This window comes from Amblyomma maculatum, chromosome 5, assembly GCF_055883805.1.
Source record: "Amblyomma maculatum isolate TAMU_Amacu chromosome 5, ASM5588380v1, whole genome shotgun sequence".
In the NCBI taxonomy this organism is placed as follows: domain Eukaryota; kingdom Metazoa; phylum Arthropoda; class Arachnida; order Ixodida; family Ixodidae; genus Amblyomma; species Amblyomma maculatum.
This window is the reverse complement of record NC_139348.1, coordinates 101,409,166-101,426,025: the sequence shown is the minus strand read 5'-3', so window position 1 is coordinate 101,426,025 and position 16,860 is coordinate 101,409,166. Positions and strand designations below refer to the sequence as shown.

Sequence of the window (16,860 nt, the reverse complement as noted above, 5' to 3'; positions counted from 1 at the left end):
TGTGTTTAAGGACTGTTGCACCAACTAGCTCAACTCTCCGTTAACACAATATTTTTTTTAAACACAACGAGCAACAAATGAAGGACAAGCGAGTCTTCGTCTGTAGCGCTGTGTGTTTAGGAACTGTTGCACCAATTAGCTCAACTCTCCGTTCTATTGCAACACAAATATTTACACATGATGAAAAGGGGGAAGCTTTCAAACTGAAATAATTTTTTTTTTCGTTTTGCTCACACCGCTTTGAATGCAATAAGCGCCACCTAAACCACGTTATCCCCATCCATCGTGCCTCCAAAAATACTCATCCTTTCAATGTTCTATCATAACTGCTTTTCTCTTGCAAGGACGTTCAAATCCTACATGCGAACCCCTGCGTCCATGCTCACTACGTATAATTCCCAAATGTGACCCACTATATTTTCCTCCATTGGTGACGAATGGTTGAATGATTCTGTACAGAAAATATCCATCACCTGGGCATTAGTAGAGTTTTCAATATAGCATGTTTTGTTCATTTCGTAAATTAAAAATATATATATATAGTATATGTGCGTTATGCAGCTATGTACAGAAAAGGATAGTTATAATGTAGACGTAATCATTAGCGCTCACTCATACAGGCGCTCTTGATCCGAATCAGAATAAGACGGGATAGGTATGAAAGCAATCATATTTGGTAATGATAGAGAGAAAAACGAAATCCAGGAGATCAACTAAATGGTGTCCCAGTATCGAAGTTCAGCTAGTGTACCTTCATATCTAGTATGTATGGTTTTTTGGTCGCAATCGTAAAGCAGCGCAGCTTGAGATGTACTACAGCAGTGACATTGTGGTTAGGGCGTTCAAATGCTGATCCCAAGAACACCAGCAGGTAAAAATGCCCGGAGCCCTGTAGTACGGCGTCCCACATGGCCCGACATGCTAAGGTATAATAAACCTTATAATTAATTTAAACCATCCTCACAGAAGAACATTTATTGAGAACGGAAGAGCAGAGCTAAGAATATCGTTCTATTCGGCTATTTGACGTATTGCTATACCACCGCTTTTAAGGCATTCTAACCTTTTCATGCTAGGAAACGTTGACTGCGCTTTCCGTTTACATATTGTAGGTTTACAGGCTCCAACGGAGAGAAGAAAAACTGATTTTGGAACGACACAAGTTAAAAAAAGAAGGCGTGACATCACTCAGTAGAACTTTCCTTACTCGCCTATTACTTTTAATTTGAGGACTGTTTGTCCTTTGTCCCCTAATTTATACTTATAGAGGGCGCAAAGCAGAAATGTCCATTTAAACATTTAACAGTGGAGCGAGGAGGCTAAAGCGGGAGTGGCCCTCTTATATTCACTAAGATAAGGAGCCCAAAATGACATTCCTGCCGTCGTCATGTTAAGAAATATTCTCATAAACGCAATAGTTTCTCCTTACACTTTTTCCAGGAAGGGTCTCTTGGCGATTGAAAAAAAAAAACTGCCAAATTGAGCTGAATTCAATACCGCTGTCACTTATTGTACTAATGGGTAGCAAGTAAAAAGTCAAAAAGAACTTACACTCAGGAAGAAGTATATGACACAGGCAGTGATTCCGACCTTGTTGTCAAACCGCAGGCGCAGGTACTTGAAGTGGTAAGAGACGAGTGGAGTAAGAAATTTGTGCTGTGCACCAACAAATTCAGCAACCTCATTAAACCTTACAATCATCTGCCTTACCGTATTAACATACTTTTCACGAAGTAACAATCTTCTTCTGCACTTTTACACTACCTGTGCCAGGACAAACTCCTAAACTCTGTTGTCTCTGTTTAGTTTGCACTTCCTACTACTTGAATTGAGCGAAAACTCTGTTGTCTCTGTTTAGTTTGCACTTCCTACTACTTGAATTGAGCGAACTCTTCAAAGCACATATTCAATCTTAAAATCCATCGCCCAGCTTCCAGAATAACATTCGAAGTCCGATCTTGTAAATGGTTTTAAAATGTCACAAAAGGGCAAGATTCTGGCAGTTATGAACACTTCTTTTTTCGCTACAATGGAACAATGGCGCAGTGGTTACGGCGCTCGACTACTGCTCGCAAGGATGCGGGTTCGAATCCCGGCCTCGGCGGCCGCTTTTCGATGGAGGCGAAAACCAAGGCGCCCGTGTGCTGTGCGATGTCGGTGCACGTTAAAGACCCCCAGGTGGTCGAAATTTCCGGAGGCCTCCACTACAGCGTCTCTCATAGCCTGAAGGAAAGAAGCCAACAGTCGGCGAGGTCAAGGAAAGCGTTGGGGATGGTACTTTGTCTTTTTGCTTTAATGTTTGCTTGGATAATCACAGAAATTAGTAATGTAATCTGTTTAGGGGAAAGATAATTAGACACAAAGTAGAAGGAAAAACAACGTGCCGATGGTGGGGACCGAACCCACGACCTCCGAATATCGCGTCCGGTGCACTTCCAACTGAGCTACATCGGCCGCTGTCCCCCCTGCTACTTGCTTGGGTATTTATGTTCTCTGTATACGAACCTTGAGAGTGTTCACCAGCGCCACCCTCAACCATAGCGGCGGACGTGGAACGTCCTTTGTCACCGCCAGCGTCACGTAGAACGTGATCAAGAGCGAGGGCGAAAGCTGTGCTAGAACCCTCTTACGCTACCTATGGCTTCAAAACGGCCAGAACCGAGACCCCCGTAAGCTACGAGCAGATCAATTAAGGGGAAATGAGGGTGCTCGTTATAATACATGAAGGAAAGAAGCCAACAGTCGGCGAGGCCAAGGAAAGCGTTGGGGATGGTACTTTGTCTTTTTTTGTTAATATTTACTTGGATAATCACAGAAATTAGTAACGTAATCTGTTTAGGGGAAAGATAATTAAACGCAAAGTAGAAGGAAAAACAACGTGCCGATGGTGGGAACCGAACCCACGACCTCCGAATATCGCGTTCGGTGCTCTTCCAACTAAGCTACATCGGCCGCTGTCCCCCCTTTGGGACATTGAACCTCACAAACCAAACCAAACCAAAGTAAACCTAACCAGAACAATGGCAGTTTATGCCATTTGTGTCGGTTCTACTATGTTTGGTTTTTGAAACAGGACTTGGAGAAAATTGCATGGCTGCACCAGAGTTTCACATTATAAATTCACAGCAGCTCTTGGATATGAAATGGTGATGGTGAAACACGTTTAGCATAATAGGATCTTGAAAGCTCGAAAACCTATCACGGTATATGGCGGCAAATAGGCTCACAATGAGGCCGTACTTGCTGCTGTTTCGTTTTGCATGAAAGCGTGCGTTGGGTGCTTCTTCGGAAACTTCGCGACGTTTTCTGATGTTTGCACCAACAGGGTGCACCAGCTCCCAGTAACCTATTGTAGACATCTTGGTTCTTAAAATTCTTTCGTATAAAAATGACGTGTATATTTAAGAAAGTCTAGATATCGAAAACCCTTCCTAAAGCCGCTGCGCCCCGAAAATAGTGGCACCGCTTGTAGTTGTCGCATGCGGATGTATTGCATGACAAATTTCCAGAATGCGTAACCACATTAGTTGACGTTTCGTATAAGACGATTTATCTCTATTCGCACTTTGTGGCATTATGAAGATTTCGTCATAGAAATCGTCGCTAACATAAATGAAGGTGTTGAATTAGCAGCAAATTCTTCGACTTTAATGTGAAATTAAGAGTTTGGCCTATGCTGATGACGTCCCCAATTTTTGTACTGACAAAAAGACTGTATTCGAGGCTTTGGTTAACTGAGCAGTTTTGAGCCGTATCCGGCGCGGATCGTAGAAAAAAACAAATAGTTCTTGTTAGGTCAATTGGGGGAGAGAGCATTCTTGGGCCATAAGTTTAGATTGTGGCCCCCTACACTACCCAAGGGTTGCTTTCCATATGGGTCGCGACAGCGGGGGTAATTTTATTCAGAACTCGTAGCTACTAGTTGACAAATTCAGGCTTGGATGGGTCGGTCAACTTTCAGTGTTTGCCTGCTCGCAAGTTTACCAAACAATTTTTTGGGAAGCCTGCCTAGGTCCTGCACGTTCCACGTTGTAATCGAACGACGGTGCAGGTAATGCACTAAATATGTGGAATTTTGGAGAGGTGCTCTCAGTTGGAACCCATGCGCTGTGATAACCTATTCCTTCCAATCGAGTTTGTTGGGTTAGGTCTTGTGCCCGTTTTCAGTTTTTGCCCGTTTGAAAGAACGGTCATTTAGCCTATAATTTGTTTACGCTAATGAGGTTATTTTGATTATGGACAAGTCGAATGATGTACCGTCATGCTGAAGCATCACGATCATCGAAGCTTTTATTCAGAAAGCAGTGGGTTTTGTTACGGGGCCAGTAGGCTGTCCTGGAAGAGCGGCCTATATGACTACCCCGTCACGATGCTTCTGTGTGCCCCACTATATATTGGCATTCGTCATCGTACACCTCGTACACCAAAATTTCGCTTTTTTTTTGGCTTTTTAAAAGTGACAAAACTCCCCTTTTTAGTATCTGCCCTTTTAGACATATTAGTTCTCACTTGCCTTACTTTTTGCACCGATTGGCAATGCGCATGAAGAAACTCATTGGGGATTCCTTAATAAGTTTGTGGACACTTTTAAATTCCTCACGGCGAGGTTTTCTTTAGATACCTGTATATCATATCGCCTGCCTATCAAGAAGGCAGCTGACTGAGGTTGATACTTTGTCTTTGGTACCAGAATTTTTGCATCGGAAACCCTATCATAAGTTTCTTGACACCAACAATTTAAAGCTTGTTAAGCAAATGTGCATTCATTTTGCTGCTAAACCGCTCGTTTTTAAACTGCACACATCAACGCTTCCTGTTAAGGCATAGCTTCATGCCAAATAAATGATTTGTCATGACCGGTGAATTTGAGCCTTTGTAACACAGCAGAGACTTTAACCCTATTTTATCAATGCGAGAGCATTACTAGGCTATGTCGGCAAGGTCATGTGTACAAAATATGTGTGCAGTGCGTAGTCTTTCTCGTAAAAGTTGCGATCAAATGAGTGGTTCTAATCGAAACAGGATGGTGTGAGAATGTTAAACGAAAGGTTTTGTCAGTAGGTTCATTAGTTAATTATTAGAACCAGAAATGTAAAATTAAAATCAATCAGACATCAGAATATACATACGACCAATGTCGACATCTAATAGATGTGACGTCACGCTAAAGGTAAGTGGATATATTTCTGACCTAATGAGCCAAATAAATGCGAGATAGTGATCAGAAGGGTGTAATGAGTGTCAGTTTGTCAAATAAAAGTATAATCAGAACCTAAAAGAGCTAAACCAAACAAATGAGCTAAATGACTACACATTTTGCATATAACTACGCATGTGGCTACGCAAAAAGAGAGAGCAAAGAAAGGCAAAGAAGGGCAACGAGCGTCCAGGAGGCGTCAATACTTTTGCGTTTTTTTAGCGCAGATTCTGAGTGCTCTCAGAATGTTTTATTGCCGTGATACTGTGGTTTTCTGGGACATATTGCAGCAGACGGTTAAGAAAGTCATCAGGCTACACAATATAGTATTCAGTTTTTGCCCGTTCGGAAGAACGGTCATCTAGCTTATGATTTGTTTACGCTAATGAGGTTATTTTGATTATGGACAAGCCGAATAATGTACCGTGATGCTGAAGCATCACGATCATCGCATCTTTTATTCAGATAGCAGTGCGTTTTGTTACGGGGACTGTAGGCTGCCCTGGAAGAGCGGCCTATATGACTACCCCGTCACGATGCTTCTGTGTGCCTCACTGTATATTGGCATTTGTCATTGTGGAAAATTACTGGATCATAGCAGGCTTGCCTAATGCAGCCCTGATTTGAGGCATGAGCTGTTTTAGTTTCTGTTCCTGGGAAGTTTTCCGGTGCAATGAAGACAGAAAAAAAAAAGATCTCTAGCCAGGCGTAAATGGTTTAAGTGCTCGGCTGGGGCGAGGATTGCAGATTCGAGCCCGATGGAGGCCGGATTGTTATTATTACCATGAACAACAGGTTCAGCGGACACTTCCTGTCCACAGTTTCTGCGAACACCACTCATCGGCTGTTAAATGCGCTGGCAACAAAAAAAGTGCCAGAAGATAAAATATGTTATGTTACTTGAGCATTGAACTCGTTTTGGTCCGCTTGTGGAGCCAAAGTGAAATAATTGTTTTCAGTGCAGGAAGCGCTGTGTAATTTGTTCACGCTTTAGGCATGGTGAGCTAGCAAATACGCTCAATGCTGACGCAAGCAGCAGGGGTACGCGAGACGTTACATAATATCATGGAGATAGAGACAAAATAATTTAGAGCAATACGGCCAGTCTATTGAGAGGTCACAATGGGGCATTTTTGCTTCACTAGTGCTCAGAGGTGAGATTTGATTTACTTGTTGTGTTTAGCATGGTAAACGTGAGCGCGAAAAAAGTGGTTGAACATATTTTTGAAATATTTTCGCTGTTGCCTTCCTCAAACAACCGAAACAATTAGAAGACGCCCAAAGATTCAAAATTACTAGCCTACATCTGACGAAAAGCATACACATTAGAATTTCATTTAGGTATTGAAATAGGTGCCTCCACTTAAAATAGTGTAAAATTGTTGCTTGAGGCACGCAAAGTAGCAGAACTTTGGTATGATGTATATAAACATGCGCCCCACGAAGTTATGAAACATTAGGTTATTCTGCTTATTTTCTGAGCTTCAATACAATGGCGCGTATTTGTAGTCTCGGGACAGTCGATGTGGTTATTTCAACAGTTGATGCCACACAGTGCTCAGTTTCGGTTAGGTGAAGAGGGTTGCCGCATGTGCTGCCAGATCTTCACGGTGGGAAACTGAAATCAAACCTCCTACATTCCTTTTTATTTTCTTGTAACCAGGACCCTGCCTGGAAACCTGCAGCACTGCTGCTGTCCCGTCATGTGAAACGACTGCGCTTGACGAAGACAGGTGCAACATAGTTTATTCACTGCCCGACTAATTTCAGACATGAAAACCTGGCGTCTGTGTTCCATTGTTACAGCTGGGAAATCGCAACGCGTGGCATGCCAAACACGCCTTCTACACTCAAGCCTGTTTTGACCAAATCATCAGGAAACATCAAAATATATAAAATATTCGCTCCTTCATAATTTTTTCATCTCGTACCACCTTCCAATATTTCGTTCTATGTTCTGTCTGCTGGCTGACCCTGGGGTCTGCATTGAGATTCAATTAAAAAGCACTGTCAATGAGGCCACCAGTAGTACACCCGAGTCATGGAATCGGGACCCAGTCTTACTCCTCCACCCTTCGAACCATTCGTTGTTCCCTAATGGGAGTTCGTCTCTCTTTCTCTCTCTCTCTCTCAGTATCTGTTCAGAAATTTTAGCAGAAAAAGGGACGTCAATGTCATGCCTACCGCGTGAGCCTGCAGCCGTTGCAGCACTGTTGGAGCGCTGTATGCTACAAGCGTCAGAGTTCGCCAGTGGCGTGTGCTTCTTTGTTCCTTTGATTTAATTCTGGTCAAGAAAAGAACAGCACCAACCCAATGGAGGAGAGTAGTTTGAAAATAAAAATACATATTTTGTGACATCCCTTGGCCTGGGCGCAGCTACAAAAGAATACAACATAAGGAAAGTAAAAGGTAAAGTACTTGGGTGCTCTGTTGCAGGAATAAAACAATGTAATATTTGAAGTATTGTTATTTGACTGTCCACTTCATTGCTTAATGCTTTGTAGAGAAAGAAAATAAAAACTTCAAACAAGCACGCTTTAGTCGAAAATTTCGCAACCTTAGAATCATAATCATTATAAATGAGGCTGGAATTCCCATAACCTTGTTGTCCTATAGTTTTCCCTTCGAGTCTGACATGATCCTTTCTATGACCAATATTAGATGGAGTTTCTTTTGGCGCCTGTTACTTGATTGCAAACCTAGCGCTTCTTTAGTACCTGCTGTGCTGGTCCGAACCTCGAGTGTCGCAAACGTAATAAGAGGCAGGTTTGTACTCTTTGTGGAACCAATCATCTTGATATTCCTTAGATCCCGACAATCATCTTGATATTCCTTAGATCCCGGATCGGACATGGTTTTTCTGGTCACTCAGGAAAGTCTACAAGCCTTTATCTGTTATTTAATCTACCTCACCCTGTCTTTCTTTTAATATGGTTACCAATGACTGTGCGGTAATGAGTGTGTGAGAGAATATGGAAGCACAAAATAAATGATTGATGGTCTACTATGCATGCAGCGATCTACAGCACCCGTATTTCTAATGTCACTTTATCGTCGATGTCATCCATATAGAGTAAGAAAAGAAGAAGCGTTAACATAGCTCCTTGGAGAACACTGAACACTCCTGGCACGTTTGATACTAAGCACTATTTACTACCTCTGCCTTAGTAATTGAATGGTTGTTATCAAATAACTCACGATTTTCTGTCGAATGAAGTCGAAAAACAGCTAGTATCAGTTGCCATTTCGGCTCAAATCTTGTTCGTTCCGTTGACGCATCTCTAAAATATGCTGAGTCTCCAAGCGTCATATGAGTTAAATACAACGAGGTCATTTGCTTCAACGTTATCTGTCTCGTGGGGTTTCGACATTTTGACTTCGAGCAAAATAGTAATTATATTCCCTCACCTGGAAAATTGATGTCACCCGTAGGCCATAGAGAAGCGGCACGAACCCGATCGCAGCAAACACTGCCACTATCGGTATGCTGCCCACTACCCAGAGAAGGTGATATCCATGTGCATAGTAGTGGCCAACAAAGCTCACCACGGTCATCGCGTTCACCGCAGATGCGAGAACAGAGACTGCGAGGGCGATCGTCGGCAGGCGGCGTCCTCCCAAGAACGCCTCCATCTGGGCGGCTTCCGCGCTTTGATCGCTGGAATGCGTTGGCTGTGAAAAATAGAATTGCATCCGCATTACCAAAAGAGCAAATGTTACTTGATCGTTTTGTTAGCTTTGAGAGCTTTTGTTCGTGCCCATTTTTTTTTCTTGGGGGGGGGGGGGGGGGGGGGGTATGCAAGAGTGAACTCCATCACAAAAAATAATAAATGCACTCAAATTGTTGCCACACTTCGTTGAACCCTCTGCTGAAATGACAGTGGGATTTGACAGTGACCTTAACGATGAGGCCGTACAAGTAGTAACAACGTTGGCCCAAGGAATAAACGATATGAGGGCGATAACACAGCCAGTGCAGATTGTGGTGTGCAGAGTGCTAAAACTATCAAGAAAGAACGGTAGTGTAGAAAAGGACGTGGCATTGGTTAATAATGATATAAGTAAGTTAATTCCAAAGCAAGGCTTCGAAATGGCAGAAGTGAACGAGGAAATGCGTGGAGCCGGCTTTGACAAAGGAGGATTTCAGCGATATGGCATCCATTTTAACAAACGGGTGGGAGGAGGAATTGGCTTTCGCCTGGCTGGCCAGGAAGTACCTTTTTAGGGAGCCCGAGAGGTCTTGGGACACAGGAATAGTTGGCAGTGAAGCAAGGGAAGGCTTAATGGGGAAGGCTGAGCCCATCAAAATAGAAAACGGTGTGCCGGGAGAAAACTACCAAAAAGAAGTTCATCATCCAGATCAGTTACATAATCATTTAATGGTGTTTAAAGAGGGCGAATTGTTTAATAATTGTACAGCACTTAAAGGACGACGAGATAGGTGTCTAGGATATATGCGAGATGCATATAAGAATGTCGAAGATCCACCAATTACAGATGGCCACAGAACAACAGCGGAGAAGTAGGGGGAGGATTAGGTATGTTGATAAACCGAGGAAAAAAACTGCGACGGATCAAATCGCCTTGCAATTAACATATCTGCTTATCAGGAACACTTGCCGCTAAACGGACATGACCAGGAGTAGCTTATTTATCGACAGGGGACAAATGCTGGCAGGAAAACAAGAGTCTTGTGAGTGTCTCAGTGAAGACATAAACCAGTTTGTAGATGTTGCCGACATTACTCTATTGGGGGACTTTAAAGGCCACATCGAGATTATTGATGGATACACGGATTGTAATGGGAAGATAGTGCAAGACATCTGTGAGGGACACATAGTAGTTATCGGAAACGGAGAAACTAAATTTGATGGTGATATGAGGTAGCAATATCGCAACAGGCAGACAACATTGACTACTGCCTAATGTCGCTGGGAGTTTATAGCAAGCCTACAAAGATGGAAATAGATAAAACGGGGGTGTATAGTCTGGGGAATGATCATAAATGCATTAACTTGCAGTTGGAGGCCTCTTCAAAACAGAAATGTCGGAGAGACAAGAAGGAAACGCACTATTAAACGACAAAGGAATAGCACTATTAGTAGCAGTATAGAAGAATCAAGAAGGGAAGGACCCATGGAAAAGTGTGTTTACAGTCAGGCTTAAATAAACATTAGCACCAAAATTAAAGAATTAAATGTAGTGAAACACTGGTAGGGAAAGAGGAACCCACTAATCTGACGAGAAAAGAAAATTGCAGAGAAGCTATTGAATAGCCACGGGTAGCTTAAGGGATCGCTGAGAGGCAATAAAGGTGCGGTTATCTGGAGGAAATAGTCGACAATGAGAATTGCCTTCGTAATTGTGAGGATATAAACGCTACGAAGGCAATTTTCTTAAAGCTGTGGCCATGAACCTTACTCATGGTTGATTATGGCCAGTGACCAATCCGGAAATCCTAACATCGACAACCAGCCATTTTTCCATCTGACGCCACTCTTTCTACACTACGTGATGGCTGCGACTTGTCCACACTGCCTGCTTTTTTTTGCCTTTGTACTACTGCTTTTCTTCAACAATCTAGCGGAAGCGAGGCAGATCGACGTCTCTAGGCCGCCCAAGTCGCTGTTATGTGAGGGTAATAATGCTCAAGTAGAATAGAAATAGCCCAGCCAACGTGAGCATATCAGTACTCGCTGGCTTGATCCTGATTGTATATTCCGGTGATATGAGGTTGAGTTCAGGGCTTTTGGTACGAGCGCGTCTCCACACCGCTGTAAGTTGTTCAGACATAGCTGAAGCTAGATCGTGCAGTTGATCCGGTTAGAGCTTTATATTTGAAATACTGCCGATGGCTGAATACTGTTAAGAGGCGCCACCCTGTTTTGTCCCATCGCAGCAACCAGCGTCATCGTGCTTCTTGTCGTGCGTAATAAATTATCGCGTTTTTCAAAATTATCCCTTAGCCCAAATTGTGAGGGAATGAAAATTAGAATTTAGTGTACCGCTATTATCAAAATGCGGCTAAGAAGGGGGTGAGTTGTAACAAAGGATTGTAACTACAGTACGTTCTTCTAATTGAAAGATATCGCAGTAGCGTTTGCGTATGCGCGAAATGGCTTTAAATGCCCGCTAGAGTACGAATGTATCTACATAATTTGCTTGCAGACCACCATTTGAACATTTATTCAATATATAATTTTGCTGAAACTTATCTCCACGGTGCTTTTCCTACTTTTTTCCCTTTCTAACGATCACAACTAATCTCATATCAATCTCCTTAGTCGATTTTAGTAGCAGACATTCGGCATTCACGGTTTTGACCTCAAAAGATGGAGATTAGCATGTTTCCGAAAACTAACTCGGCGCACAGGGTGTTGAGCACTGCGCTTTGAAAAACCTCTGCTCGGTCAGTAAAGACTGCAGATTCATCAAATAAATTTCTCCAAAGTGCGGCTGCTGTCCATGGCCCTTAAACCTTTCCAGCAAAATGATAATTACTGCTTTTGCACAATATTTTGTTTCATACATTCGCTCAAGAATGGATGTCTGGAAGGAAGAAATATCAGAGTGTGATTTTGAAACAGGGTACGGCACTTTCTATCGTGTTTGAGATTTTGTTTTTTATTTCATTTCGCCCTTGACATCTTCGATGTTTTTTTTTTAATTCGCAAACTATTTTATCATTTCAGTCAATATTTTATAATTTTATTTCTACCCTTGTACCTTATCTCATCTCTCTGCGTTTATTCGACCAATCTTCCAGTCGCGGTTTGCTTACTTGCACCAAGATTCGTTCACCCGATCATTGGTGTCTCTAATCCTTAGGCTGTCGGGAAGGGCGACTGCGCCTGCAACGAAATCCAGATGGATATCACCACATTCGAGTAAAAGATGTTCAATTGTTTCTTTATATTTATAGCACACTGCATTCGGGTTAAGCGGCTTGGATCAATCTCTTTTTGTAGCTGCGGCTTCTGAGGCACGCAGATATACACTAAAAATTAGGGCACGATCTCTTGCTATCGCCACCAGAGAAAGATGCCTTCCAAATTTGCCTTTTTCAGTTCTCATATATTTCTATACTCTGCTTCTCTTCCATCGAAATTATCCAATTGTTCTCTTCTGTGTTTTGTAGCTATTGATTAACGCCCTTTATTTGTGCGCCTTGTTCCTAACTTACTTAGTGGTTTGTTTTCTCATTCTTTTCCTTCATTTAGAGTCAACGCTTTTTAAGTATAGGAATTAAAGTACTGTAGCTGCTCACCTGTTATTTTCTATTTCCTTCAGGCCTTTGTCTTATAATATTTTACTCAGATTCCCGTGGTTCGAAATGGGCCTAGATCGTATATAACTGTACTCCCTCGCTTGTGGTTTCGCCATGGGCACCTAATAGTAATCGTCGTACAGGTTTCTGATTTACATTTATTCTCGACTCTACCTCTGCTTTTAAGCCACAAAACCGCATTCGCTAGAGTAAGTCCTGACACCGTAAATCATTTCCAAACACGCTACTGCTCATCATATATTTTGTAACACCACCATGCCATATGCATCATTTCAGATTTTATGAAGTAACTGCACCCTCTAGACGCTGAGGAAGAAAATAAAAGATTATTTGGAGAATTTCAATACCTTTCAACTCGCTTTATTGCCTTTTTCTTGCAGTTCTTCTACTGATCACCATTTATTTTTTAGCACTAACCACTGAATATATCGTATTCACTTTGTTATCAGGGCATGTAACAACCTTCCTCTCAAGCGAATGAGGGTTTGGTGAGACTTCCAGCAGCGGCTTAGTTGTTTTGCCACTTTTTCACTGACGTTGTCATCATAGAAGAGTGAAACCTATCTCTGTCAACCTGACATTTCCTGTTCAACTTACATATTTAGTGTTCTATGATTACAGGCTTTGCTGCACTAAAAAGGTAGAGCCGTTGTCAGAAGTGCAGAGATCAGGGTGCTTCATAGCCGTGTAGTGGCGCTCATTTGGCATTAGTGGCGGTTCTTCCCACTAGAGAGGGTAGGACAAAAACTTTTATCGTCAAAAGATTCGGAGCATTGGAAAGGCGTTACAAGCCGCACGAAGTGGCTTAGAAGTAGATCCCCTGGGCTGTACATATTTGACAAAGACTCTACTTATAAGGGACGTCCACGTTTTCAACACTGAAAAAGAGACAAACTCTCTTCCTTCTTGCTGTCGTCAGGAGGTGTCCTTACTTTTCTACTTCAGTCTGCGGAGATTACTGATGCAGATACTAAAATCTTTAGCATAGGCGGATGGAATGTTAAATATCAAAGCGCTCATAAGGACCCGACATTCCAAGCAGTCATATTACAATAGGAACCATTTGATTTAATTACCCATGATATACTTCGGCAAATAACCAGTACTGAAACTCTTTCCTAGTACATACGCCGCACGCAATGACTTTCTCGAAGAGGCCAGGAAAGTTTGCACAGAAACTATGCAGAAACATACCTTCTGTCTAGTCTTCGCAAATGAGAAGTAGAGACCAGTGGCATAGCCTAGAATGGTGAGAACACCAAATATGGCATAATCGGCGGCTTCTAATGTTCGTATCGGCGTCATTGTAGAGAAATTCAAGTTTTCAATTTCTCGCTCCGTAAAGGAACTACTAACAAAATAACTGTGCTACACTTTCACATCGACCCTGAACGTCTTTCTGCCTGTTTGGATGTGACAAAAGCGTTGCTGCCGGCTACACTTTAACGGGTGCACTGCCAATTGAAGGAACAGCTTCCAAAGTGCAGAGAATGTCGACATCTGTTGAAAAGTGCCCAGATGGGTCGCTGTATCAGAAACTGTCCTCACGATGAGCGGTGCACAAGGTTAGGCTGCTCGTAAACCGATATCTGCGCTTTTAAAATCGACATTTTCTCCACAAGGTTCCACCGTGTATCATCATACACCATGCACTGAGAAGCGCTTGCATAGAGCGGAAGTGCCCTGGCCACCTGGGATCCAGATATTCTGTCCCTACGTTTCATTTCATTTGCAGGTTTGACGCCGAGTCCTGTCTATTTGGGGACAGCATCACTTGCGCGATGCAGCACAGCCGACGTTAAATGCTCATCAGCAGTCGCTTCATGAACAAAAGCAAAAAAAGCGTGCTCTGTCTCTGTACTTTTTCTTATTGCAGCAGTTCAGACGCAGCTGCTTGCAGTCGTTAAAATATTTCGCATTGCTTGACATGAATTTCATGCAGTCAATTGTTGATACTTCACATGGCGAGGAAGTGCACTTTTATATCTTTGCTGTCTTGTAAATGGTCGCATCAATGCATAAAAAGCAAATTGTTTCAACAGACGTGCACAAACACAGCAATGCTGAGAGCCTTTCTGAACACCAAACAGAAGTTTATATTTAGAGAGCACTTTTTATTTTAATGGCTATGATGATGAATAGAACTTACAAGGGTCATTGTGTAGATATTTAGTGATTGTGTATACCTTTGTTTAGAAAACTGTCTTCTAAACAGATACATAAAAAGCTGTGAAGAAGGCTGCACCTCATTTATGTATTGCTGCTTTTTTAAATCAAGAGCAGTGTAAATATTCTTCTAAGTCGAGCATCATGTAACAGGCAATGGTGTCAAAGGGATCCTGTAACAGCCTATCTCTATTGCTATTCAGGAAATTAACATCCGAATTTCATAATTAAAGTGTAAAACAGTGAACGAGGAAAATACCTGGCTGTGGTACCACTGGTTTTCTTTATGCGTATATATAAATCACTCAACCGATCTGTCTGAAGAGGGCTAACAAATGCTGTTCGTCAAACTCGTAAACAAGGACGCAAGGTCACAATGAATAGACTGAGAGCAAACAGAAGCTCGCATAAAACAGACCTCTATAATAAGCCTAAGTAAAATATGGTCAGTAGCACATGTGAACACCCTTGCATTCAGACGATGCCAAAAAATAGAGAAATACATCGCACATTCCTGTTTACATTGTCTCAATGGTACAGGAAATCCTTTTGTAAGTTTTAAGCATGCATGTTTTGAAAACGAACGAACACAAGCCCGTGCTGAAATACTTTGTAGCTTTATGCCAGCTTTATGCCTCGAAATTTTGTACTTGTGCATAAATGAATAATACGAAGACGCTTTTCTGAATAACGGTGGCATATCGCTCTTTGTGAGGCCAAAAACACACACCCCTGTTTAGAACCTTGTAGGTCTCCAGCATAAATATAATTTTGTTTCCCTAATAGTTGAAGTGATTCAGGCTTTTTTGGCATACACCTCGTTCTGCCCAGCGTAAGGCACTGAATAAAATATTTACAACATTACAATGAAATTTGCCTGTATGTTAGTAAGAACAAGGTTGGTTATAGAAATCAAATATTGAAGGGCGCTTAAGCCTCGGCTTTAAAAATTCGACGAGATCGCGTTTATACCACAGTTTTTTGAAGATGATGGATGATGGATACGGCTTTGAATCGTGCGGCAGCTCGTGCCGTTTGTTGCGGTAGCTCCATCTATTGCAGCAGCTCCGTACGATTGTAGAAAATTCCCAGTGAGGGCCGCATCACAGGTGATCAAAGCCGAAATGCTATTTTCTACTGTTGGGCTCCGCAGCCCCTTTAAGTGTTTTAAACCACTCGCGCGTTTTCAAATTTGTATTGTGGTTGCGCGGGCAGCGCCAGTCCGCATGAGCGCATGAGCGCATGAGCGCCTTCCTTCTGCGGTAGGCGGAAGCAAGGCGCGGGGCCTTTTTTGCCTCGGCAGGGGGGCAGTGCAGGACAGTGAGAACACCACTTTCTGCCATTCCGACTTAGGGGGGGGGGGGGGGGGGGGAGTTTTCCCCAAGAGCACACTATCATTTTGGGTGAACATCATTTACTATAGGGTTAAAAGAATGGAATACTTGTAAATATAAAAAAAAAATCAGAAAATAACTTCTTTTCCGCGGCTTGGTTACTCCTCGAGGTACGTCCAAAGCCGTGTACCGGGTGTTTCTATTAAGTTGTAAGGATAGGCATATTCATTCTTCACAGCAGGGCAACCCCCTCCCCCCCCCCCCCCAAAAAAAAAAAAAACACTGCGTTTAACTGTACAAAATCGTCACTTAGGGAGTGAAGGTTGTGCGAGTGGCTTACAGGTGATGGGCTTCACTGTGGATGTAATGTGCAGCTCACCACAGCGAGCATTTTTTTATTAACACGGTGCGTTTCAGACCGGCTAAAATGTACGAAATGGGGGTCAACGTACGAATAATGCAACGACGGCGCTTTAGACTGGATTACTTGCACGTGTGGCGGAGACGGACAAGCAATCCATTACACTCAGTTGGAGTTGTAGGGGTTTAGAGCCTTCCAACAATTTTAAACGGGTTCTTTTTGTGTGGTGTTGCTCCGCGGTTAGGGCGTTTTCCTGTATACGTACGGAAACCTCATCATGACGCAGTTGCTTCAGGCGAGCGGTATTTGTCATTCCGAAAGAGCTGCGCTTGAAAAGCAAAAATTTTGCTTTGCCTGTCACAAAAAAATGGGTAGATAAAAGCAGAAAGTAACTGGAAAATAATGTTAGGAACAGCAAAGTGCAAAAAGAAACTAAAAAGAAATACTGAGGTAGTAACGCAAGTAATGTTCGTTTTTTCTTTTTTTTTTTACGCAGAATTCTAGCAGCTAAAAT

General features: G+C 42.5%; 1 protein-coding gene across 1 annotated transcript in view; it reads right to left on the bottom strand.

Annotated features, from left to right (window-relative positions):
- The window catches only part of LOC146189035 (sodium/iodide cotransporter-like), a 48,313-nt gene extending 34,568 nt beyond the window's left edge, over positions 1-13,745 (bottom strand). Inside the window, exons 1-3 of the mRNA XM_084605167.1 lie at positions 13,680-13,745; positions 8,606-8,869; positions 1,552-1,617 (exon numbers count right to left, since the gene is read on the bottom strand). Coding sequence (XP_084461293.1) covers positions 1,552-1,617; positions 8,606-8,830 — 291 coding nt within the window. The 5' untranslated portion in view covers positions 8,831-8,869; positions 13,680-13,745. The remainder of the gene's footprint in view (positions 1-1,551; positions 1,618-8,605; positions 8,870-13,679) is intronic.
- Positions 13,746-16,860: the final 3,115 nt, after the last annotated feature.